Consider the following 27,028-nt stretch of genomic DNA (forward strand, 5'->3'; position numbering starts at 1 on the left):
TGACATGAGGGTGAGTAGATAATGAGTTTGAATTTTGGGTGAACTTTCCCTTTAAAATCTGGGTTTCTTTTATCTTTTTTAATTAAATTCTTAATGGAAATCGTCCATCTGGTCATCCTTTTTTTAAAAATGTATTCTCTTTTTTGTTTTTGTACAACTATGAGTCATGTGAGCATCCAGACCCAAGGCCATAGCAAATATGCACAGATGTCTAAAAGTGATACAGTACATGGGTCAAAGAATCTGCTTGTCCTATCTCAGAGACACATCTAACAGGGAACAAAGACACTCAAAGATAAAGAGCCAGACAGATAAATAAATACAGTATGAGACATGAATAGTGTCCCTGTACCTCAGAGAGATCTCCGTTCTTGAGGTGTGCTCGGGCCATGCTGTCCAGCCAGGTCCGCCTCAGCTCCGGAGTGCTGGCGTAGGACCGGGCCAGACTGTACTGGAGGTCCAGCAGCATCTCCGGGTCTTTCTCGTGCTCTCTCATCTGAGCCGTGGCCATCAGCACTGTGCGGATCCGCTTGGTCAGACCTTTCACCTCCGAGGGGAATGTTGTAGACTGACAAACAAAGACATGGTCAAACAGCCAATCTTAATTCATTATCTGACTTATTTGAAGTTTTAGTAGATTGAAGAGATAGAAGATAGTTATCTTAAAAGAATGTGCTCTTATTTTGAAATCCTTTGAAGGGGAAAAAGAATCAAAGAAATGATTGGCAAGCATTCATCTGCTGACATACAAGTTACACATATAGGCATGTAGGGAACTCTCCCAGCACTAGAACTGCTGCGCTTCTGCCTTTAAATGAAATCAAACCATGAATGTGGTTAGACTGCCATTGACCATCATCACTCAACAATGCTCCTGTTTGCTGTGAAATACTTATACAGACATGGACAAAACTGTTGGCGCCCCTTGCGTTAAAGAAAGAAAAACCCACATTTGTCCCTGAAATAACTTGAGACTGGCAAAGATAATAATACATAAAAATGTAGTGAAAACGAAAACCAGACATCGCTTTTGAATTGTGTTCAACAGAATTATTTTAAAAAAACAAACTAATGAAACTGGTCTGGAAAAAAATGATGGTACCCTAAACTTAATCTTAACTTAATATTTTGTTGCACAAGCTTTTTGTTCAATAGGATGTAGATCAGGATCGTAGAAGGCCAGGACGGTCCAGTGTTTTGTTCTTAGCCGTTCTTGACTGAGACCAGGCTTTCTGATGGTTTGATTGATTGATTGATTGATTGATTGATTGATTGATTGATTGATTGATTGATTGATTGATTGATTGATTGATTGATTGATTGATTGATTGCTACTTTATTGATCCCATTGTTGGGATTCTGACACTGGGCAGCACATTTGGCTCCAGAATGCCTTGATAGTCTTGAGATTTCACTGAACCCTGCACAGATTCATTACACCCTGTACCAGCTGCAGCAAAGCAGAACCAGAACAGAACCGAGCCTGATCCATGTTTCACAGTAGGTACTGTGTTCTTTTCTTTGTATGCTTCATTTTGGAATCTGTGTAAGATGAGATGATGTGACTTGACAAAAAGCTCCAGTTTTGTCTCATCTGTCCACAAAGCTTCTGGGAGAACGTCCTTATGTCCTTTACTTTGGCCAGTTTCAAGTTTTTTCAGTGATGATTGTGGGTTTCTCTTTCTCTAACAGAAGGGTACCAACAATTTTGTCCATGTCTGTGTACATGTATGACACAATGGAGCACAGTGATTTAGAAACAGGATCCAGTTGAAAACGGTTACATTCAAGATCGGGAAAGTCTTATCATACATTACACAATGACTGAGTTTGAATGCGTGTTGTGAAATTTGTCTCTGTTACAAAAAGCTTTTCCCAGAACCAGTGATTGCACATGGGACTTGGAGGATAGGTCACACAATGACTATGGGACCAGTTTAATGAGGAAGTGACATTTAAGGGCATGTTGTCATTTCAGGGCTCTCTGTAAATTAGTAGAAACCAATACTACTGTGTCATGTGCTGCCAGTGAGTAGAGTAAGTGTCATCATCTGTCATCTGTATAATTACAGTAATTATAGCCACAGGGCTAATAGGTGGTTTGTAGTCACGCAACTCCAATGCGCAAAGTTCAGATGGGGGGCAGGAAGTGGAGAACGGTGATAGGAAATGAATGGAAAGTGTTGGGTGAGCCTGCAAGTAGCAGGTATTGTCTAAAAATAGAAAAACATATCGGATATGATCCACACACACTGAGGAAAAGTGAAAAAAATAAACCAACCGCCTCGCTTTCAACTGCGGGTTCTCCCACAATGTTGTTATTATTTAGTTTTTCCCGGTTTGACTGGTTTGTTCAGCCGTAGACAGAGCAAAACTTGGCCATTTTCCAACCGTTATCCTGCCGGCAAAACACTTCCTGCCCCCCATCTGCAGTCGTGACGTTCCGTTGCCTCTGAGTGCAGCCAGGTCCCTTCCTGCTGCCCATTGACTCCAATGGGCTCTTTGCACAGCTCCACTACTTCCTGAACTTAATGCTGCTCCTTTGTTTCCTGTCTTACATTATTTGACAAACTGATTAATCCAGTTGTGTCTGAGTAGTCACAATGGTCAGACACAACTGGATTAATCAGGTTGTCCAATAATGTAAGACAGGAAACAAAGGAGCAGCAGCATTAACTTCAGGAAGTAGTGGAGCTGTGCATAGAGCCCATACAAAGCATTTTTTAAAGACAAGCAGATTTTAACTTGCATGGGTTTCCAAAATATTTACTACTTACTAACACCAAAAATATATCTGTTCAGGAAGTCCTCTGGATGCTCACAGTCTGCTTCTTCTTCTGATAGGAACTACTGTTTTGTCACAGTAAGCCCAAATGGAATTGTTTACAAGGAAAATTCATGCGAAGCCACTGATAAGCGTTCCCGTCAGGAGCAGTTTTTCATCAAGTCTCTGCATTTGCCTTAAAACAACTCTGTCTCGTAACATTCCGTTATTATCTCATAGTGTGGTGAATGTGCAGGTCACAACTTGTCCATGAGAGTGTTTTGGAGTTGTTGGATTGTGTATTTGATGAGTTTGATGAGGGAAACCAGGGAATCCCATAAGCCTCTGTAGCGTTCTAAGAATAGCTTGCACCGACAATGAAAGGTAACAGACCTATGACTATTCATTAGATTCACATGACGTCACTGTGTTTCTGCGCCGCCATATTTGTGTCCGAATCAGGGCAATCTGGGCACAGATCACAGCGTCACGTTACCAGAACAAGTGGAGTAGTAGGAGGAAATCAGCAAGAGACCGAAAATTGAGGTTATTTGAAAGATGCCAGGATTATATTGTGCTGTTGACTGTGATAGCAGTCGCCAAAGAAACCCTGGACTGCAGTTTTATTCCATCCCAAAAGACGTAAAGTTATAGGCGGAAAAAATGGTTGACTGCAGGCAGTCTATCAGTGCAGCATGGGCTGTGACAAGTCTCACAAAAAGAGGGGATTCACTTTTTTTTTTAATAACATGGATATATTGAATTCTGCATTACTTTCTTATTAATTACTCACTGATTCTGCATTTTGGGTCTTTTATTTCTGTATAACAGACCGTTGCTAAGTAAAACGGGCCGTTGCTAGGGACGCCACTCTGATCAGCGCAGCAGGGCAGAAGAACTATCAAGGATTTTTACCTTGTGTTTCATTTTTACCAGCTTCAGATTAATTGTGATGTTAGAAAAATGACTTGTAGCTTGTTAGAGGGAGAGTGGAGGCTCTCTGCCTCCCTCACCACTGCTGGAACCAAACCTGCGATCAGAGCGGACAGAGCGGACGGGTCAGCGCAGTGTCACAGCTGTGACCAGCTGTGTCTGTGCCACCGCGAGTCCGTGACACAAACGTGTCCCGTGACCATAATCTCTTATGACAGACAGGACGACATAAATGCGCACATCGTAACATTTACATGATAATTCATCAATCTACTGATTGATTATCAAAAGCTCGTTGAAAACAAATACACACGAGTCGACCGAGAGGAGGGTGAGGAGCAAACAGCGGAGAAGTGACCGGACTAAGGACTTTGATCAACATTTCGTCTCAAATTAATTAATTCACTCATAAACTGTGTAATAAGTGGGATAATATAGAGTTAGTCTGTTGTTATAGAGATATAAACCCAGACAGGATGTATGAAACCCTGTCATTTTGTCAAGAAACTGTCATTTCCATCCTGCGGTTTGCATGCTGTCATATGAGAAGACCTGTCAAATCGGACACAAATATGGCGGCAGTCCCTTTGACGTGACGTCATTTTGGCAGGATTGGCAATGGGCCAATTTGCCAAAATGTTGAACTACCCCTTTAAGGTTGTGGGTTCGATTCCCATGATCCCTGGCAGCCCAACCCCCCCCCCCCCCGCGGCATTTTCTAGTTTTATTATATTGTCGGCCGTTGTCTCCCGTACCTTCATGGCCTTGTCACTGTTCGCAAAGTTGTTGATGATGGACAGAGACTCCTGGAAGCGCGAGCTGCCGGTCAGCGCCACGTCGGAGATGAGCTGGCTCACTGCGATGATGATCTGGAGGAGGAAGAAAAGGAGCGGAGAGATGATGAGGTGCAGATGTGAAAAGAGAGGAAAAGAAAATAAGAAGCAACAGAGGAAACACACTAAGAACATACTGTAATATTGACAGAGTCCAGGGAGAGATAACAGAAACCTAGTCTGCTACAGAGGAGCTGGAGACTCCACAACACCGCAGGACATCTGTGTTTAAACTGTTTACACAGCCTCTTTACATTCTTCACCTCCGTTATGAAAGCAACTGAAGTATTTGGAAAAAAGGCTGAAGGTCAATGATGAACATCAGCTTGAATACATAAAAAGGAAGCAGATGCCAGGTGTTCAGCGTGGGGGAACGTTTCCACGCTACTCTACCTGCAGGTGTGTGCGCAGGAAGGTCTTCCTCTTGGTGTAGTCGTAGTTGTTCCTCATCAGCAGGTAGAGCAGCGCAGACGCCTCGGCCCTCAGGGAGCCCAGCTTGGAGACGCAGCACTTGAGCACCTCGCAGCACAGGGCCTCGCACAGCGTCACGCGGCCCTTAAACAGCACGGACGGGAACTGGAGGGAGACGGGGTTAGTGCACTAAAGGTCAGATTCAAGGCAGGGATGGGATTACATAACACTGTATAGAGGCGAAGGCAGTGACAACACATCACATTTCCATCTCTCACGCCCTGTATTGTATATATGATTTGTATCTACCTCCACATTTACATTTATCTCTTATTGCCCTGAGGTTGCCTTTTGATATTTTTATATAGGTATTTTGTCTAGTTTTGATTGAACAAAAGATTTCAGCCCTAGAATTAAAAAATAGTCTTAATTATGGGTGTTGTTTTTCTAAATTTGCTCTTTTTCCTTTATATTTTGCCATCAGAGATGTTCCTCAACAGTTACAGTGTACTGAAATAACACTTTGATGCTTTTGATTGATGTGTGGAAATTGTTTATCCAAAGCAAAACCAACCAGCCTCTCTACATATTTTGGCACTACCCACTTCCCATGCTTCTTGATGCTTTCCACCATTGCATCTCAAACTGTTATTCTTATATTTTGATGTATTTTACACCTAAATGTGTGATTTTTGCCTTTCATTGACCTGTATAAACAGCGTAAAGAGCTCTCAGCAAAGCCCCCTCTGTAAATTTAAGGTCCTGTATTTTACACTTGTCCTGTGTTAATCCATAAGAACATGACCTCAGGGTTTACAGCTCCTCTCTCTGGAGCTCCACATTCTAGATTCAGGTGAACAAATCCTGCAACGTTGGACAGATAAAAGTCGTGAGGAGGTGCTTTGTCGTCTTTCCTTGATCAGGGGTCTAATTTGATTCAATAAAGCATTTATTTGAACCTTTTTTATATGGGGTTGTGACCCTTTGAGCCAGGTCATGACAGTATGCATCCCAATATTGCATCGGTTTCAGGAGATGTAGAAAGAAACATGCATTTAGTCTTGTCTGGGTTCAGTATTAGCTTATTGTCAACGAGAGACTCTTGAAATACATTGAAAGGAGATTGTAGATTCATGACTGTCAATTTTAGAATGGGATCAGTAAAATTGTGGATATCACCAGGCATGGAGGAGGGTATAATACTGTTGATATAAAGCAGGGGTCTCCAACCCTTTTTCCTCTGAGAGCTACTTTTACAAAATGACAATGGCCGAGAGCTACTTATTTTTTGTAACATAAATTGTTTACATTAGTAAAACAAAACTGTGTGGAAATAGTATGTTTTTAGCTTCTACCATACTGATAACTGAAATTATTACTTTCAGGTATTGTCCCTCCTCTATTAAATATGAAAGGAGGCTGAAAATCACAAAACATGTCTGTTCTGATGATACATGCACATACACACGCTTCAACCAAAGTGGCGCCATAGGCAGAGAAAATCCTGGATCAAGTTTTCAAATTTATGTATGATTCATTAATCCTTTGGCGAGCTACTGGGAAAAGGGGCTGCAAGCTACTGGTTGCTCGTTGTGAGCCACATGTTGGAGACCCCTGATATAAAGTGTTGCTGTTTCTTCGTGGACTGAGCACCTTTATTAAAAGCACTCATATAAAACCTGTCTGATCAAAAAACACTTTCATTTTGTCAGCAGAATGGTGGATGTAGGGTTTACTCAAACTGGAGCTCTATGGTTATTTGACAAAAACTTCAGCAATCATCATGACAACAGGTTTTAATACTCCCACTGAGCAACACTACATCTTCGTGTCAGTAACTGCAGTGAGTCAACGTGGTGCTGGAGGGGGTGGGGGGTGACTAAGAGTGATTAGGCTTTGTGTTGAATTTGGCCAAGTAAGCAACAGAAACATTTTAAAATAGCACAAGTCAGGTAACTCACAGAGAGAACATGTTTTACATTTGGCAACCGTCATTTCTTTTCTTCTTGCATTTATTTTTTGCCAGGAACTCTCACTGGCTAATCTCTCACATGCCAGGACATGCTGATTTTATCAGAAGACACTGCCTTGGAAGTGGGAGGTCCCACTCCTTAGGAAATTGTGTTAGAGCATGTCTCAATTCCCTAATGTGTGTGTAAATAAGACGTCTAAAAATACATATGATTGGGAGAAACCAGGCATCCATGACATCAACAGAACAGGACAACAAACACATCTGTTTGGTTTGCCTTCCAGATGTGGAAATGTTTTAATCAGCGTCCGAGCAGCAGAGACATACCAGCGTTCAAGTGACTACGAATGCCTACATGTTTACAAGTGTGAGAACAAACCTTGTTGATGAAGGCTCTGAGAGCGGCAAACACATGTCTGAGGGCGGCTTCCGATTGGCCGACTTTGAGGAAGGTCAGGTAAACGTCAAACACCTTCTTCATCAGCGGGTTGTGACCTTCGCTGTCCAGTAGCTGGTTCTGACACATACAAACACACACATGTGATGATGAAAGTTTTTTCAGAGAAAATGTTACAATATGAAATGAGACATTCCTTCTGGGCATTTAGTGAACTTCATTCATATTGGAAGTGTATTTTTCAGTGTTTTTCTGAGGCTTTTGCTACAGTAAGTATCTGGTCCCCAGCCCTTTGGTTTCCATCCTGGGGGCCACAAGTGTCCTTTCTTCTGTCAATACATTTGAAAGAAGAGCAATTCAATTTGGGATGGTAACTGCAAGACTTTGTGCTTACATACATGGTTGGGAGAATTGTCAAACACTTTACATCTGGAGAAACTGAGATTCTACAATGAAGATAGAGGATATAAGTTTGATAAAACATGGGATATGGTACGGAATTACCTTTAAAATGTGAGCTCATAGACACTGGCTATTGTATAAAACCTCACAGTGCAAACAAGTATATGATTCTGTATTATGGCTACATAGTGAATTTATTTTCTCTGCTCTTATATGTTTTTGTTTATACAGTATACTCATCCTATAATGACCATCAAATATCGTTGCACTCCAAGATGTGCTGTGTTCTTTATATATATTGTTTTCTCTCTCCTTTTTCTTTATTTTATTTTTCTCTTGAAAATCAATAAATTATTTCTAAAAAAAAAGAAGAAAAAGAAATGAGATGCAGCCTCATATTTCAAACCGAACAGTTGTCCTCTTAGATCAGATTGTCTTAATTCTCTTCAACTTTGCAACATACAGAACTCAGCGAGTATTTGTGGCTGGCTGCATGTCCAACACTTCAAACACAGGTTCTCCATGGAGCTGTGTCCTCTCTCCTTTGTTATTTATTATAGTATGTACATAAGTTTTGCTAAGAAGGCAGCCACCTTGTAAAATCCTCTGACGACACTTCCCTACAATCCTTTCTTCAATCAAGGAGTTAGTCAGTGACTTTCGGAGGAATTGTCCCAGTACAGTAGCCAGCACCATCCATCAAGATGATGTCACAATTGTAGAGATATGCAGTATAAGTACCATGTTTGATAGAAGTCAGTTGTTAAACGTGGTCAACAGAGGGTGTATTTGTCGCAGAAACCGAATTCTTTCAATGTTTCCAAGAGCATCTTGTGTAATTTTGATCACTTGTTTATTGAAAGTCTTGAAACGTCTTCCTTTATCTGCTGGTTTTATGGATTGTCAATGAAGGAGAAGAAGGGTCTCAGCAGCATTGTTAAAGTCTGCTCCAAGAACATTGGAGCTCAGCTGACAGATCTGAGCTCTGGTCTAGAAAAGCAGACAGGGCACTAATCATCCCCCCTCCCACCAGGAAAACAAACGGATATGCCAGTTCTTTCATTCCTTCAGCCATCAAGCTGCAACTAGACACAGACCAGGCTTTGTAAACCTGTCAGACTAAATGGGCCAATATTTATTCATTCATTTATTTATTTGCTCTAGTGTAATTTATGGCACTGTGGTCCACGTATGGGTCCTGGGTGTTTGCTGCTCTCTCTGGAGTTCATGCCAACTTGTTGAGTGAACTGACAGATCATGTGTTTCCTGTCTTTGAGTTTGTGACTCAAACTCAAATGCCCTATTTGGGTTAAATAAAGTTGTTTGTACAGTAAGGCTGCCCACCGACCAACGATTTTCTTGTTCAACCAATAGTCGTCATTTATGGTGATTAGTCGACTAATCGATCACGTCGGAGTCTCCAAACCTGAAATGTCTGTAACAATCGGAAAAAGTCGCTTTTGACAAAACAAAACAAAAAAAATAGGGACCTGCCGTGCAGTGTGAAAAAAAAAACTGACAGCGAGTGAGTGTCACAACTTCCTGTATCTGGCCCTTCAAATTAAAAGCTCTATAGCCTTTCACATACAGCTCAGTCATAATGATTTGACGGTTCAAAATGTTTTTGTTTTTTTTTCCTGCGACCAATCGACCAATGAAATTTTGGTCGACTAATGACTTTTTGGTCAGCTAATGCTTGGTCAACTATTTGGGGGCAGAACCTAGTTGTTTGAACTTGAACATGTTTCTGTCATTCAGTAGGACACTGCATTGATTGCGATGACACAACACAAGGACGTTGCTTGCTAAATCCTAAATTACTGCCAGCTTTCATTCTGAAACATTCTGACAGGAAGTTACAAAGCTTCAGTTCCTTTGAAACAGCTGACATAATGTGTAATATAAAAAAAGTGACAGTTCAGTAAAATCAGCAACTAATTATGTTCTGACTGGCTATTCAATGATAAACATGAAATACTTGCTCTACATACTCATACATACACACATTTTTTGGGAAAAAAGGCTATAAGAGTATACCGTGAATATACAGGTGAATAGGGTAAACATCGAAAGAGTTAGCGAGAATAAAGTCTTAGGAGTAATTATCGATGATATGTTAAGTTGGAGACCACACATAAAACACTTGCAAAACAAGTTGGCCAGGTGTGTGTCCGTACTATGGAAAGCTAAAAAAATATTAAATCAGAAGTCACTCCATGTAATATATTCAGCATTAGTATCACCACATTTGCAATACTGTGCAGAAGTGTGGGGAAACACGTACAAAAGTGTCATGCACCCCCTGTTCACACTTCAAAAAAGAGCCGTAAGAATTCTACACTATGCCCAGTACAGAGCACACACAAACCAGTTGTTCATCAATGCAAAAATCCTCAAACTACATGACTTAATCAACTACAAAACTCTGCAGATTATGTACAGGGCCGCAAGCAGAGACCTTCCACATAACTTTTTTCATAGATAGAAATGTGACACACAATCTGAGAGGAAATAGGTTATTTAGGCAGAGGAGAGTGAGAACTACGCTAAAATCCTTTTCTATCTCAGTCACTGGTGTCAAACAGTGGAACAGACTAGATGATGATTGATTTAAACCCAGAGAAAGGGGTCGAACGTTATTCTGGACTGGCTGTCTGGAGTCAACTGCGATAAAATTAATGTATTCTGAATATTAAGCTTTATGCTTCTCCCGTTTTCCCTTTTGGTCATGTTGCTTGTATTGTGTAACTGAAATTGTGTGTGATGAAGTCTGATTCAATTAACATGTCCGAAATAAATAAATAAATAAAAACATCTGCACACAGATTTATCAATGTGTGTGTGTGTGTGCTGACCTTGAAGCACTGTGTGAAGAACGACAGGACGTCCAGAACACTCAGGCAGACCTCAGTGGAGATGTTCCCCTCTAACAGGGCCTGATGGTGGATTTCTGCTTCAGATGGTCCCGTCCCTACAACACACACACACACACACACACACACACACACACACACACATATACACATCATGGCACAGTCTTATTGCACAGAGAAACATATTAACAACTAACTATTGTTCTAATGATGACCACATTGCGTGACTCCTGCTATCGGTTGGCCTGCTTTAATTTGTTTAATATGTTCAAAACAATGAAGACCGCTAGAAATATTCACTGTTTACTCAATTTGATTGCACATGCATTAAATAAGTCTCTTTAATTATTGGTGAGAACATATGGTACATGTTGCACTTGGTCGTGGACATCCGAAAATTACTGTTTCTCATGAAAATGACCAAAGGCCCACCAACAAATACAAATAGCCCGACAAACTTTGTAGCGACCACAGGGAACTTTTGCCTTGTTCTCAGGAAGAGTTTCCCCAAAACCAACAGGAAAAAGGCAAAACACTGGTACATGGTGGTACGTTCAGGGCGGACATGCCAGTGCAGCATAACGGTGGCTTTAATCCTGTGTTTACTTCCAGAGCTTTACAGTGTTGTCCAATGAGAGTCAATAAATTATACGGTTCAGTTTAGTTTAGTTCTGTCTTTGATTTTAGACAACTCAACATTTACACGGTAGAAATTATAACCCAACCTGAACACAGTAGATATAGTTTTTCTTTAAAGGGATAGTTCAACATTTTGGCAAATTGGCCCATTGCCATAACCCCTATAGTCATAGCAGTAGGTTTGTTACCTTTAATAGTCATAGCAGTAGGTTTGTTACCTTTAATTGTCGGTGCAAGCTATTTTTAGAACGGCGGAGCAGAGTGGCGAGCTGCTCAGAGCTACGCTACGGAGGCTAATAGGATTTCTTGGTTTCCCTCATCAAACTAATCAAATACACAATCCAACAACTCCAAAACGCTCTGGTGGACAAGTTGTGACCTGCACATTCACCACGCTATGAGATAATAACGGAACGTTACGAGACAGAGTTGTTTTAGAGGGAAATTCATGCAAAACCGCTGATGCGCGTTGCCTTTAGGGACAGTTTTTCGGCAAGCAGTCTCTGCATTTACCTCGAAAACAACTCTGTCTCACAACGTTCCATTATTATTTCATACCGAGAGCATTTTGGAGTTGTTGGATTGTGTATTTGATGAGTTTGATGAGGGAAACCAAGAAATCCCATGAGCCTCCGTAGCGTAGCTCTGAGCAGCTCACGGCTCTGCTCCACCGTTCTAAAAATAGCTTGCACCGACAATTAAAGGTAACAAACCTACTGCTATGACTATAGGGATTATGGCAATGGGCCAATTTGCCAAAATGTTGAACTATCCCTTTAAATACACAAATAAATAAGTTCCGTATTCATATTCGCTGCATATATTTCATTCTAATAGCTCTTCATTGGTTCTCTGTTCTCGCTGCATGAGCTCAGGTCTGGCGATGTGAGATCAACTGTGACTGATGCTGCCACCCACTCGCCTAAGCTCTGTAAATACAACTGTCATGTTGCGTGTTTGAATATGTCTTTGTTCCAGGGTTGTTTTGTCTAGTGCAAGGAAACCGTTGCCCTGCCACGAGGTCATGTTTTCTAATTTTGTTTGACTGAATAATTTGAGCTGTCATGTCATATTTGTTTGTTTTTTACTGGTTTTGGTTATTTCTTGATGATTTCCAGGGGTGAGATTTCCTGGAAATGATGTACATTTTCCCACTAATCAGGGAAAAATGACACCATTAATCCAAGCTATGAGATCTAGTGTTGCCTCAGGTTTTGCCAATAAACTGGTGTATGTGTGTGTGTAGTTACCAATATTGAGGGTGAGGGAGGCCTCCATGGTGCTGAACTGGTGGATCTTAGTCTGCATGAAACTGGCTCGGTTGCAGCGCATGGCGGGCATTGTCTGAGACTTCCTGTCTGAGGAGAACAGCTTGGCCGCACAGACATCCTGGTTCCTAAATCAATACCAACACATCCACACAAAGAGATGCAGCATGAACCTGTCTCCACGTTTTCAGATATCAAAACTATCATATTAAAAATTAACAAGGAATAAATGCTCCTAACTCACAAGACACAAAGTGGATATTTGACCTTCAAGAAACAATGGGCGATTTAATAATTTAATGATTAAGCAAACTACTGTATGCCAACATTGGGGTGAAATAAGGTCAGAAGATCTTGAAAACTTCCTCTTCGCTGAGTTTCAGGTAGTCACAGCAGGTGGGACGGGTAAGACTCACCGGCCAATGTTCCTCTTTCCAGTATAACGAAACTGTACCAGACAGGTCCTGTAGGAAGAGTACAGATGAGAAAAAGAGAAACATATTCACTGGAGCATGAATATGTGCATAAATACTTTCACATTTCAGTCCTGGTATTTTTATAAGCTGTATATGAGTGTTACAGTGTGTGCTGTGTCTCTGGAATACCATCATACAAAACTAATACCATACACACACGGATATGATTGTTTGATAACACATGTTTTTTTTTTAGTTTGTTTGCTTCTTTCAGTAGAGGTCACAGAACAAAGGGAAATTAACATATTTTTTTTATGATTTAGTTCTGAATGCCTCACAACATCCATGTAACCTTTTAAGTTGTTAATCAACATTTACAACTGTTGACCTTTTTTCTCACACTATAAAATGAAAAGAATCATTCTTTGTTTAATGCAGGACTCACTCCAGCAAACTGAGGAAGTTCATGATGTCTTGAGGGCCGACTTTATTCCAGTAGGCCATCAGAGTGTCTGCGGATAAAAAGAAAGACAAAGTCTTTGATGCGAGTTGTGTTTTTCTGTTTTTGTTGCAAACATTTATACATAGTTCCAGTTGATTTTTACAGGAACCTTGGAGCTAAATAAACCACACATCCACTGCGCGGGAAGCCTGGTTCATTGTTTGTGTAGCAACCAAGCCAAGTATCTGTGGAGGCTCCATCCCAAAATAGCAAAAAAAAATAAAAGGGGGTTGGTTTTGTCACATCCTGTATATTGGTCAGAGAAGGCCTGATTGTGTGGTGTGGTGTGGTGTGGTGTGGTGTGGTGTGGTGTAGTGTCGATCATCACTGACCCTCGGACAAGGTCTTGACAATGTGCAGGAAGGAAAGCAGCAGGCCTTTGATCTCATAGTGTCCCAGTCGGCCCACAGGAGGCATGGGGCTGCTGCTCATGGTGGAGCCACGTCTCTGCAGCTGTGAGCCAGGTCCACACAAAGAAAAACACACATTATTAATGACATGTCACGACGGTGAGAAGAACCTGATGCAGCCAAGGAAAACAAGCGCCTGACTGAGGAGTGGATTGATCTGCACGGATGCCGTGTTTGATTTCGCTCTCGGGTTTTAGAACTAAACGACAACGCCGTTTCATTGATTTCATTTGAATCCTTTTTGATTGCTTTTATCAACATTTTTATGCGTCACATAAAAATCAAACTAAGTTTGACACATCCACCACTGCTTGTTAAATTGTGCAAATAATCAAATAAAAATAAAAAGGTGTCCCTCATCAAATGAATTAAATACACAATCCAACAACTCCAAGTTGTGATCTGCACATTCACCACGCTATGAAATAATCATTACGACACACGAAGCAAATACTCAGAACTACAGTACTTGCGCTTTTGAAATCACTCTGCCGAGCAGCCGTGTCTGGGATGTAGTTCCGGCTACACATTTACCTCTGAAACAACTCAATCTTGCAATGTTCCATTAATTATCTCATAGTGTGGTGAATGTGCAGGTCACAACTTGTCCACCAGAGCATTTTGGAATTGTTGGATTGTGTATTTGATGAGTTTGATGGGGGAAACCCGGAGATACCATAATGCTGAGCAGCTTGTATCTCTGCCCCGCCGATCGAAAAACAGCTTGCACTGACAATTAAAGGTAACCAACCTACTGCTATGACTATAGGGATTATAACAATGGGCGAATTTGCCAAATTGTTGAAATATCCCTTTAAGTTACAATTCACAGTCCTTGATTAAAGAAACCTGGGGCAGGATCAAGAAATAAGGTGACATAAAGGCCATGTACAGTACTGTCTTCTCTGTTCACATGACTGTTTACTGCAAGACCTCCACGCATGCCTCCGCGGTATGACGTTGCCAACAGCAACATGTCAAGCGATGAAGTAAGTAAACTAACAATATTTATTTTAGTGTAACTCTAGTATAATATCTATACTTTTTAGTGGACTTTGTGTGGTGGTGGGTCGTTTGGCCGTAACAGAAACCATTACTACCATAAACACTAGTTGGGTCCACCGCGCCACGTGGCGTGGGAAATTCGGACCAGCAGCTGCAGTGCATTATGCAACACACAGCCTGTTCAAGGCAATGGAGAGATACGCGGGTGGGCTCATTCTTTTGGTTTTGAACGCTTCATCACCCATTAGCATTAAAAAACGGTGCATTTGTTTCGCAAATCCTGCCCCAAGTTCCTTTAAGCAATTAGCAAACTGAAAAAAAAAAGCAATTTAGAGCCATATGTGACAAATTACAGTACAGGAAGAGGCTCTTTTTTTAAATCTCTTGTTATTGTCTAGATGCTCTCTCATTTCCAAAACTCCACAAGTCCAAACATTGTCACTACTGTATATAGTTACAAGACAGTCATTTTCGTAAATAACTGAGCACAAACAGTGCGAGTGAGCTTTACACAAACAGCAGTTCACTTTATATTTTTAAGAGACTACTGTTCAGCCACCAGTACCATTTAGTGCACTAATGAGTAAAGGCAGAATAGTATGTTTGTTGGATAGACTTTGTTTTTGCTAGTGCACACACTGTATTGTATTAGAATGAGAACAGCAAACTGTTGAAGTAACCAGCAGCTGTGTTAAAGATCCCATATTTTATACTCTCCATCAGGCTGGATGTTGGGCACAGATTGACATTGCTGTGAGTGGTGAATGGTGATTAATAAAGTATTTTCTGATTTTAATTCTGGCATTTGTGCATTTCTCTGTGGACGGAGGATTTGATACTTTCACGGTATTATTATACAACTTAGACCTACTTTATAATCACAGAAATCATGAAATTTTGCCATTATGCAGTGTGAAGCCATCAAAATACTATGTTACAAGGGAAGACATTAGCACATTAGTTCGTGCAAAGTGTAAAGCTTAGGGAACCTGGTGTGGGCGAGAAAGGGCCGACAGCTGCATCAAGGAAAACTCAAATCACCAGCTGCCATAAACCAAAAATGAGCTGTAAAGTGCTAGAAATTTGAAATGTACACAGATGATGAATAATCCACTCCAGTACGTCTATATTTAACATCTGGGTGACCAGACACTGGATGGTCGCCTAGTCTGTGAAAGAGATCGGCAAACATGAATAAAGATTGCATGTTTGTTTGCTAATAAAACCATCTCTCTCACAGTAAACAGCATGTGTTGTCGCTCAGTGGTCCCGGATCAAAAGAGAATTGAAACAATAAAGTCATGATAGTCTTTGGCCTGTGGTACATGAAGATCAAAGCAATGTAATTCGCTGATCCATTTCCTTCTCATTTGTGTGCTACATTGAAATGCAGGAACAGAGAAGTAAAGCTGGCACTCATTCAGACACAGCAGACAGCTCACACTAAAGAGACACACAACACTGTTCAAAAGCAACATGGAGATTTTTAACATTTGTCATACTAAGGTGCTTTAGTGGCCCGCTTATAATTATTAAAGGTGTCAAACTGTATGAAAGTTCATTCATTGTGTAGTGTGATTATAAAGCAGCTCTAGGTTCTGAAAGAATCACAGCCTCAGTCCACAGAGAAGTGAAAACAGCATGGATTCAGAAATTGAGCCTTAAAACGAGCCGTCAGAACCTCTGCAAATTTGTGATGTCACAACATAGCAGTCTGACATCTGCCCTGTTTTATCCAATAATTCAGAAAGTGAAGTGAGTAAATCAGAAGAGAGGTTTAAAGCCTCCTCTGATTGATCTGTTGTTATGAGAGCTCCAGAGAGAAACCAAAGATTTTGACAAATTGGCCTTTAATTGTCGGTGCAAGCTATATTTCAAAAGGGTGGAGCAGAGCCACAAGCTGCTCAGAGCTACAGTACGCTACGGAGACTCATGGAATTTCTTGGTTTCCCACATCAAACTCATCAAATACACAATCCACCAACTCCACAACGCTCTGGTGGACAAGTTGTGACCTGCACATTCACCACGCTATGAGATAATAACACAACGTTACGACAAGGAGTTGTTTTAGAGGTAAATTCATGCAAAACCACTGATGCGCATTCCCGTCAGGGGCAGTCTCTGCATTTGCTTTGAAAACAACTCCGTCTCGTAACCTTCCGTTATTATCTCATTGTTGGATTGTGTATTTGATGAGTTTGTGAGGGAAACCAAGAAGCGTCCGTAGTGTAGCTCTGAGCAGCTCCCAGCTCTGCTTCGCCGCTCTAAAAATAGCTTGCACCGACAATTAAAGGTAACAAACCTACTGCTATGACGGTAGGGATTATGGCAATGGGCGAATTTACCAAAATGTTGAACTATCCCTTTAAATACAAAAAACATGGAGCCATTAAAACAACTGTATAAATCTCCGACAATATAATTAAGGGAAGAGATAAAGTTGAATTGTTTCCTTGGTTCTGCAGATGTGCATCACTCTCACCTCAATACTGTCTGGTGTTCCTGGATCCATGAACAGAGATCCCCTGGAGTCCTCCCTCCTCACAACATGGCCGTTGTGGAGACCTGGAGCCAACACAGTGCACTACTGTTAGTCTGGACTTGAACACAGCACAGCCTGAACATTTACTGTAGGTGGACGCACTGATGTTCTCCCAAGCACACTAATAACTTTAGGTTTAGCTTGGATGCAAATATAGTCACCATATGCTCTGAGAGACGTTCATGTTCTATATATTTGGCTGGGGATTCCATTAAATGATATCTGGAGGATAAAAAAACTCTGAACAAAATATTTAGTAAGAGATGAACACAGTGAGATCAGATGGGCCTGTGAAACCAGTTTTAAAAAAACAAAAAAAAAACTTCTGTGGTTATGTTGGAGCCATGTGAAGTCTGAGAACATAAACCTCATGATGTCAGTAGGGAAAAGAAACTTTTGAGTATGTAGGAGGTCAGTGTCCTCCTTGTTTCTGACTGTTTATTTCAAATCTGGTCCTTGTGAACCTAAACTTCACAGAAGTCGAGACTTAATAACTGGATGGAAGTTTTAAATATTTAACGTAAAGCTTTGAAGATAATCCGTCTTCGAGTTCAGTTTCAAAACAGCCAACTATAGTGTCCAACCTAATGACAAGCTACAGCCGATCTTAAAGAAAACAGAAATGTGAAAGATTACATTGTGCACTAACAGCCTGCCTCTGAAAGGTTCTGGGCTGTGTACAGAGCCTGAGAGGAAATAAACAACTACGTACAGCACAGTGGCACTCGTCTGCCACGCAGCTGCTCTGCTGCTAATGGGTAAAGTTGTGCATTGCATGAAAATCTGTTGTGCAGCAGCGGTGCCGTCGGCCCTCTGCGGCCACGGTAATGGAAGTTGTGTAAACAGGAAGAGGTCGGATGCCTTATACGTTGTGCAGCTTCTGCGGCTCAGGACTGACCGTGATCTTTGTCAATTGCTGTGCTGATTCTCCTGCTGTCTGCCGAGCCGGTTGATATGAGGTCGTCTCTGGAGCCCTGGACGGATGGCCGACAGACAGAGGAAGTGAAACAAAGTCAGTGTGCTGTACCAGGGTGCACGCCCTCTCACACAAATGCATACCAACTGAAGTTTGGATTGCAGCTAAATTATCCACATGAAAACACACAAACATGAATCAGTCTTCTCCACATCCACAAGAAATTGCACTGATCAAATTTGTTCCTCATCACATGATGAAAAAAAACAATGTTTCATGATGCAATCGTGCAAAAACTCAACGTTTCTCACAACAGAGACAAGAGACAAGTTTTTTAATGTAATCCTCCTTCAAAATCTTTAGGTCTGACATAATGAAATATCTTCTGTCCAAACTAAATGTTCGATTTTCAATCTCAATGGGATTTTATGGTTAAATAAATAATAATAATAATAATAATAATAATAATAATAATAATAATAAAATCATACTCATTCCTACGACGGAGTATTAGGGCCACATTGAGAAAAAGAAAATGAAAACACAGACTTCAAGAATAAAGTCATACATTTACAAGAATAAAGTCATAAATTTACGAGAATAAAGTCGTACATTTCCTACGAGAAAAAAGTCATAACATTACGAGAATAAAGTCGTAAATGTACGAGAATAAAGTCGTAAATGTACGAGAATAAAGTCGTACATTTCCTACGAGAAAAAAGTCATAACATTACGAGAATAAAGCTGTAAATTTACGACTTTATTCTCGAAGTTTGTGATTTTTTTATTTGTCAATGTGGCCCTAATACTCCGTCGTACATTCCTAATCTACTAATTGAAATGAGTTTGTGACTTAACAAATTTTTTTGTTGTTGTTGTCTTGTTTTTACACAGGGGAAGGGGAAGAGACAAGGTAAAAACAAGCTTGTTTATTGTATTTTTACCTTGTCTCTTCCCCTATTCTGCTTCCTTCCCTCTTTTCTCTTCCTATTGGTTGATTTGTTTTGGTGATTTTTATATTAAAGGGGAGGATTTCTTTTCCTCTTCTGCACAGTTATTTGCCTTTTGTACTAAATGTAATGTTGCGCGTATAAGAAAAAGAAAAGAAAAGAAAAGAAAAGGAAAGAAAAGAAAAGAAAAGAAAAGAAAAGAAAAGAAAAGAAAAGAAAAGAAAAGAAAAGAAAAGAAGGCAGCAGTAACTCCACTGTGGCAGTCCAGGGTTGCACAGGGACTCACATTGAGGCCGAGGCCGGGGCTGGAGGTGTAGGGCTGGGCCGACAGCTGCTTCAGGTTCTGGAAGAGCAGCTCGAACAGCGGCAGGTAGAGCAGACAGATCCTGGCCTGCTGGTTCTGAAACATTCAACATGACAGGATGAGCTTTTTAAATTATTAATTCACTGCTGAAAATACGACCATGACTGAATTTCTGAGGCTACAGAGGCAGATGACATGATAACATGATTACTTCAACATGAATGAGAGAAGACTATTGAAGTTGCATGTTAACTCTTACTGTAACGCTGTACTCAAAAGCATCATCAGTCTTCAGCTGCTCACTAAACACAAGCTTGTTTGCATAACAGACGTTGTTATCTGGCTGGGAGGGTTAATCCACCGTTAAACTCACGGTTCGGCGTATGTACATAGCGTGACCTGTGTCGGACTAGTGTCACATCAAACATTAACTTAGTTTGCGTGCGAAGAACGAGCTTCTGATTCAAATAGGCTGCACAGAGGGTGAGCGCAGACAATGTGTACATTTGCTTAACAAAGATCATTGTTGTTTTTTTAAATCATTTATTTACTGAGAAATGTGGGAAATGACAGGTGCAGCAGGAGGCTTTGTTCTTTGTACTGTGCAGTTTGGCGGGTGTGGTGCGTTGAGTGAGGAGGAAGGAATTTGGACTGGCTCAGTTTCTGCTCTTTTTATTATGTAAAGGTTAACATGATAAGATAACTCCAGTTGTTCCAAAAGGGACTTATGTTTCATGGATAATCGCTGGCAACCTCCTCATTCTCTTTCTCGGACTCACTGGCTACTTTCTTTGTTAGATATCCTGTACATGGAGCTGTCAGTAGCCAGAATGCACAACGCAAAGCAAGCCACTATCACCTCCTTGACTACTTCAATAGAGAAAATTAAGAACTTTTGTATGTGTTTTCAATGTACTGTAGTCCCCCCGTTGCCCACGGGGTAACAGGTGTGGCCCGTGTGTGTGGGCCTTTGTGTTTATCTGTGTCTTTCTACTGTATGTCTTGGGCCTTTTCTGTATTGCACTATTTTTGTGTATTCTTTGGCATCTGTATTTTATTGTGTTTTGTATTGTGAGTGTCGGGAATACAGATGGAAATTAGCCCGGGGGCTAAATCTGGTTAAACCATCTTTTCATTGTTTTTTTTTCAATTGACTAATGGTAATGTACACTGTCCTGTTTCAATAAACTAAATTGTGTTTCTCTGTTCTTTTTATTTTCTTTATTCTACTTTTTTCCCCTAATTATTACTAATTTACTCTAATTAATGATATTGTTATACTGTCCAAGCATAGTCTGATGTTCTGAGCCTGTCCTTCCTTGTATTGATGTGTCCTTGCTGCCTGGGGTGGGGTGGGAAATGGGATGTCTTTTTTTTTGTTGTCTTGTGCTTGTTTTGTATTTTTTTCTCTTCAATGTTTTATTTTTTTTTGCCTTGTTGTTGTTGTAGTTGAGCTCTCTCTGCTCTTGTCTTGTTTTTATGTTTTCTGATGGAAACTAATAAAAAGTTGAAGAAAAAAAAAAAGAACGTTTAAAGGGACAACGAGGAGTTTCTCCGTCGGCAGAACCAAAAATTCTGCAACAATAAAAAAGTCTCACATTAATGTGGATGAATCTCCGCTACCCACACTTGTTAATGGCCCCATTTTTGATGAATATATCGTTTTGTCTCTATCGTTATTTTGTTATTATTATTAATGGTGGAAATGCTGGTCGAGCCGACCAGCGTTTCCTTACTTTTGGTTTCGCGGACGCTGCCCGGCGGGACATGAGAATAACGCCGCCGAACCGCCATTTATGGTCGGAACTACGACGGTATCTGATCGTCTTCTAACCTCTGACTTTAATTATTGATGAATGAAAACATTCTTGGCAAGACATACATCTTGCGCCGGTCCAAGAATTTCACCATGCGCGCGGAGGCTCATGGTAAATGTAGTATGAAAACACTTTGCTTTCCAAAACTCCTCATTGTCCCTTTAATGTTGAATTTTCTTTTTTAGTTGATTTATGCTTTATTTGTTTGCTTTTTTTGTTTAATGCTTCATTTGAACAAGACACATAGGAAATGCATGGAGAGACGTGTAGGAAATGGTCTGGCGAGGCAGCAGACCTTCCCTCTCTCACCTTGAAGGCAGTGTAGCGGTCATCCATGGCGTGTTTAATGAGCAGGTTCTTGAGCACGCTGACGGCCAGCTGCCTGACTTCAGGCCCCTGCTGCAGGGCCTCAGCCACTTCCCTCAGCAGCAGGCCCACCAGGAAGTGGTTGCGGCAGTATTCCTCCGTTAGGCTGAACTCCAGGCTCTGATCTGTAGAGTCGTGCCAGACACAAGTATCGGCGCATTAGTACTGGCTGAATGGATGTTAACATGAGCGTGGAGCAAGTTGTCAACAAGAGGCCTGGAGTACTGACAGGCTGATTCATCATTCTTAGATCAGAAAGCCAAGTTTTCTTTTTTGTTAAAGCTGCTTGTGCATGCAGTTAGAAAATCAAACTGTGTCTACTCCTGCACAGAAGTGGACAAAGTACACAACACCATTCCTTGAGTCCAGATATAAACACTTCTGATCAATATGAAATGACAGTTTTTCAGTCATATTCTACTTGAGTTAAATAATAACAAATGTACTTTATTGTATAAAGGTAGATCTCTGTATCTGTATTAATACTGCTGCCATCAAGAGAAATATACACAGCCTGCAGTCAGAGATTGAGCCTCAAAACCAGCTGTCAGGCCTTCTGTAACTTTGTGATGTCACAAGAAAAAATCACAGAACAAAGGGATGAGACTGACAGCATAGGAAAAGACAGCAAAACAAAATTATGAATGAGCCGTCTCCTCCCAGGATATAATTTTAACGAGAAAGATTTCAGTAGCTTCAGTTGGAACCAGTTTGCTACGACTGGCATCGCTGCTTGAATGTGAAAAAAGTGTTTACATATTAACTTAATACTGCCACTTCCAGTTGTCTGACAAACTATCTCATGTGAGAATATGCATTTTGTTAAATTAGGCATTGGCTGTGATTGTTTTTTCCCCTGCGATGGACACAGTATGTCACATTTTCAGAATGAGAGAAAATTCACAAAGACGAGTTTAATGGAGTGAAAGTCAGAGGTTCCAAAATAGAAAATAAAAATAACTCAAGTAGAGAATGTATAATTACAAAATATACTGAAGTGCATTACTCAAGTGAAGTACTTTGTTCCTGTCCACTCCTGCTTCATACACAGCAGACCTCTGAGTGCAGACTAATGACTTAGGCCTAAACATATACAGTGTGACCAGTGTTGAGAATTTGAGTTAAACATTGCAAAAACAATATGCAACAGAACAGCAACAAGCCCATGTTACACATTCACTCACTGTTTCACCACCACACAGAAAAAGAGAAGAATCCAAAAAATTCATTTCACATGAGACGTGAGAAAATGTATAATGTGATGAAACAGATCAGATTTTTTTTTTCACATTCAGGAAACCGGAATCTGAGAGAGACATGTCACCAAGAACCAGAGTTTCAACAGACACAACAACATGTACAGTGGCATACAAATGTTGGCACACCCCTGGTCAAAATTTCTGTTAATGTGAACAGTTAAAGGTATAGTTCAATATTTTGACAAATTGGACCCATTTCCATAATCCCTATAGTTTTAGGGGTAGGTCCGTTACCTTTAATTGACGGTGCAAGCTATTTTTAGAACTCAGAGCTACACTATGGAGGATAATGGGATTTCTTGGTGTCCCTCATCAAACTCATCAAATACACAATCCAACAATTTGATAATAACGGAACGTTACGAGAGTCTCTGCATTTGCCTCTAAAACAACTCTGTCTCGTACCGTTCCGTTATTATCTTATAGCGTGGTGAATGTGCAGGTCACAACTTGTCCACCAGAGCGTTTTGGAGTTGTTGGATTGTGTATTTGATGAGTTTGATGAGGGAAACCAAGAAATCCCATTAGCCTCCGTAGCGTACTGTAGCTCTGAGCAGCGCGCTGCTCTGCTCTGCCGTTCTAAAAATAGCTTGCACCAACAAATAAAGGTAACAAACCTACTCTTAAAACTATAGGGATTATGGCAATGGGCCAATTTGCAAAAATGTTGAACTATCCCTTTAAGAAAATGATCCCAAAAGGCATAAAGTTAAACATGAAACACTCTTTTCAATATTTGAATCAATATCAGTGTGTTATTTTAGTTTTCTACAGTTGAGTGAAAAGGGGAAACAAAGCAGCAGCCTGCAAAAGAATGGGAAACCCAGGAGACTTGAACTCTCAGATAACTTTGACCAAGGTATCAGACAAGATATTTACTATTTCATTTCATCTTCCACTTGCTGAACTGTTCCCATTAACACACATTTTGACCAGCGGTGGCCAAACCTTTTGCGTGCCACTGTAGATTCACATCAACGCTGTATCGATATTAAAACAGGAGATGCGGCCTGGGAGCTGAGAAACCATCTGCAATTATCTTCTCTAATGACACAGACAGACGGGCAGACAGAGAGAGGGAGAGGACAGACGTAAACAGCGAGAGGAGGGAGATGTTCCTGTCTGGTGTTTGCAAATATCCACGTCAATTACAGTATGCATTTAGATAAGAGGGTCGGTGGATTCCCACAACAGGCAAGATCCTCTCAACCGCAACACACAGGCTCAGGCTCAGGCTCAGGACCCCGGCAGGCACGGGAAGACATTAGCCTAGATTTAGCATTTGCAGAGCGAGCAGGGGTGGATGAGGGGAGAGTCTGATGAGAAATAAAGGAGGGGGAGGGGGGACAGGTTCTGACAGGAAGGATAGGTGGTTAGTGCAGGTGGCGTTTGCGTACGGCAGCAAACGAGGAGGCGATGGTGTGGAGCAGGGAGCATCACCTACCTACAGGGCCAAAAAGCTCCGTCGCATACGTAATAAAATCTGACCACAGGCAAAACACAAACAAAACAGAGGGAGGGGGGTAAAAATAAAGAAATCGGGGGTGTAAAACTGTAAACAATACATGCAGCATTACAACACATTTCCTTGGCAGTTGCGTTCCCACACACATAGTTCCCACACACATAGCTAACCTACAGAATTTATTGCAACGTTTCGGTACTAGACCTTTCTCAAGCAAATGTTTGTGCCAACACAGGAAGCCATCTTAAATGTGTGACGCAAACGAATCACTTTCCCACACATCTGAGTGTAAGGAATTCAAATATTAAATATCAACAACATCAAAATACAATCAATAGAAACAGCATCAATGTACAAAGGTAAAGTGCAATGAATACATACAATAAATACTAATCTGTCGTGACTGGATACATTACATAAAGATCTGAAACAGTCTGAAAAAATTCATGCAGATTTTTGGCATGGGTTCCTGTGTTGGCACAAACATTTGCTTGAAAAAGGTCTAATACTGAAATGTTGCAATAAATTCTGCAAGTTGGCTATGTGTGTGGGAACTTTTCTTTGTTCACTTTTTTTTTGTGAAATATGAAGTGCTGGATAAAGCTTCATAATACAAGTGTGTGTGTGTGAGTGTGAGGGTAACAGACGGGGGCCGTTGGGTTGGGTCAGTGAGGGGCCGGGGGGGTCGTGTCAGCACGATGGTAGTCACTGGTTACGTGTGTGGCAGGATGCGTGATGCATTCAGGGGCGGGAAAGGCAACAACACGACGTTCCAGACTCTCACCTTGCACCCTCTGCAGCTTGGTGCGCCCGAAGGCCATGGGCAGGTTGAGGGGGATGAAGTGCTCGTGGTTGCACACTGTCATCAGGAAATCGAACTTCATCTCAGTCAGCACCTGTTGAAAATAACCGCGCGTGAGTATCAAGTTCAAGTTCAAGTTTCTTTATATAGCACGTTTAAAAACAACCGTAGTTGACCAAAGTGCTGTACAAGTCATATCAGACACATTATATCAAACACATTCAGATTCCAGTTCCACACCCATACACAAATAAACAGTTCCACAGCATACATAGCTGAGTTTCCCATATTAACCCGCGTTGAAGGCCAAAGAAAAAATAGGTCTTGAGCAAAGATCTAAAGGGTTACACCAACATTTATTTTTTTTTACGTTTCCTGCCTCACTCCCGAGTCCATGACAAGCAGATACACACCATCCTTTCGACTGTGCGTGCAGTAACGAGGGAGAGCCCGTATCGCCCGTAATTAGCTTAGCTCAAACGGGTAATGGTAGCCTGCCTCCACCTAAAGTAATCAAAGACACTCCTCAGCAACTCTAAACGGACCGATCTTCGTCTCAGAGCTGACAAAACTCTCCAATAAGGCATCTTGAGCGGTCAAATGCCGGTAATGGGACGAGATCGGTCAAAACGGAGGGTTCAAGGAAAGACGACATCGAGGGTAGGTTAGCTTCCTATGTCAAAGTAAAAGCACTTCTGTATGTAAAGGGCAACGGGTGTTTTATTTTGTGAATGTAACTGGAAGTAACCGGAAGTGGCTAGCTTGAGTAGCGCCGAATTCGTTCGAACAAAATTGTAAACAGCTGGTATTTAGACAAATTAACGACACACTGCTGATCTAAACGGCTACTTTCTCACCTAAAAATGTTTGAAATGTTGATAAAGTGATATATTTACAGAGTTTAGAGCTTCTGACTGCTGATTTCGGCTCAGGTAGCAGGCAGGCTAACCCTTCCTATACACTTCCAGTGTTTGAGCTAAGATAATTACAGGCGATACGGCTCTATCTCCCTTGTTACTGCACGCACAGTCGAAGGGTGGTGTCTATCTGCTGGGCATCGACTCTGGAGTGAGGCCAGACACGAAAAAAAATGTTGGCATATCACTTTAAAATGCAAGACATCTTCAGCAGTTTTTATGTGGAAAGGGAGCTTATTCCAGAGCCTGGGTGCTGCCACCGCAAAAGCTCTGTCACCTTTACTTTTGGACAGGTGGGGAGGGAAGACAGCCCCAGGCCAGCATACAAAGAGTTAGAGTAGTCTAATCTTGACGTAATAAAAACATGAATAACATTCGCAAAGTCCTTAAAAACCAGATACGGTTTGATTTTGGCGAGGAGTCGTAGCTGAAAGAAGCTTGTTTTGACAAAAGAACTGACCTGTTTGTCCAATTTAAACGAGGAGTCTAATATCACACCAAGACTTTTAGTAGATGCCTGGATGGAGCAAGTTAAAGGGCGAAGTGCATTGTCCTTGTTTTAGCTGCATCCATGTTTTTATGTCCTCCAAACAGTTAATAAGAGGCACCAGTGAATCTTTATTGATTTGTTTGAGTGGAAGATAAATTTGGATGTCATCTGCATAACAATGAAAGGAGATGTGGTGTCTTTTAAAAAATCATATCAAGGTGTTACAAGAAGGCAAGGATGCTGCGTACATAAAGGAAAAATGGGAGAAGCAGAGTAACATCATGATGCAGCTGCAGATGTGGGAAAATGATTTTACAAGAATGGAAAAATACATCTGTAAAAAATCTAATTGGGTTTTATAGAGTTCCAGCT

At 41.1% G+C, this 27,028-nt stretch overlaps 1 protein-coding gene across 3 annotated transcripts in view; it reads right to left on the bottom strand.

Moving 5' to 3' along the window:
- dock11 (dedicator of cytokinesis 11) overlaps window positions 1–27,028 on the bottom strand; it is a 102,910-nt gene that overhangs the window by 21,343 nt on the left and 54,539 nt on the right. For 2 of the 3 annotated variants that reach the window (XM_085760530.1, XM_085760532.1), the window contains exons 30-44: window positions 25,232–25,343; window positions 24,427–24,465; window positions 21,667–21,848; window positions 19,523–19,636; window positions 18,269–18,344; window positions 17,311–17,393; window positions 13,743–13,863; window positions 13,354–13,420; window positions 12,909–12,956; window positions 12,475–12,620; window positions 10,568–10,683; window positions 7,293–7,430; window positions 4,924–5,106; window positions 4,453–4,566; window positions 353–568 (exon numbers count right to left, since the gene is read on the bottom strand). In XM_085760530.1, coding sequence (XP_085616656.1) covers window positions 353–568; window positions 4,453–4,566; window positions 4,924–5,106; window positions 7,293–7,430; window positions 10,568–10,683; window positions 12,475–12,620; window positions 12,909–12,956; window positions 13,354–13,420; window positions 13,743–13,863; window positions 17,311–17,393; window positions 18,269–18,344; window positions 19,523–19,636; window positions 21,667–21,848; window positions 24,427–24,465; window positions 25,232–25,343 — 1,755 coding nt within the window. The remainder of the gene's footprint in view (window positions 1–352; window positions 569–4,452; window positions 4,567–4,923; window positions 5,107–7,292; window positions 7,431–10,567; window positions 10,684–12,474; window positions 12,621–12,908; window positions 12,957–13,353; window positions 13,421–13,742; window positions 13,864–17,310; window positions 17,394–18,268; window positions 18,345–19,522; window positions 19,637–21,666; window positions 21,849–24,426; window positions 24,466–25,231; window positions 25,344–27,028) is intronic. The other variant, XM_085760531.1, reaches the window with a different exon arrangement.

The sequence above is a fragment of the Trachurus japonicus genome, chromosome 18, assembly GCF_045865225.1.
Source record: "Trachurus japonicus isolate A0001 chromosome 18, Traja_1.0".
NCBI lineage: Eukaryota > Metazoa > Chordata > Actinopteri > Carangiformes > Carangidae > Trachurus > Trachurus japonicus.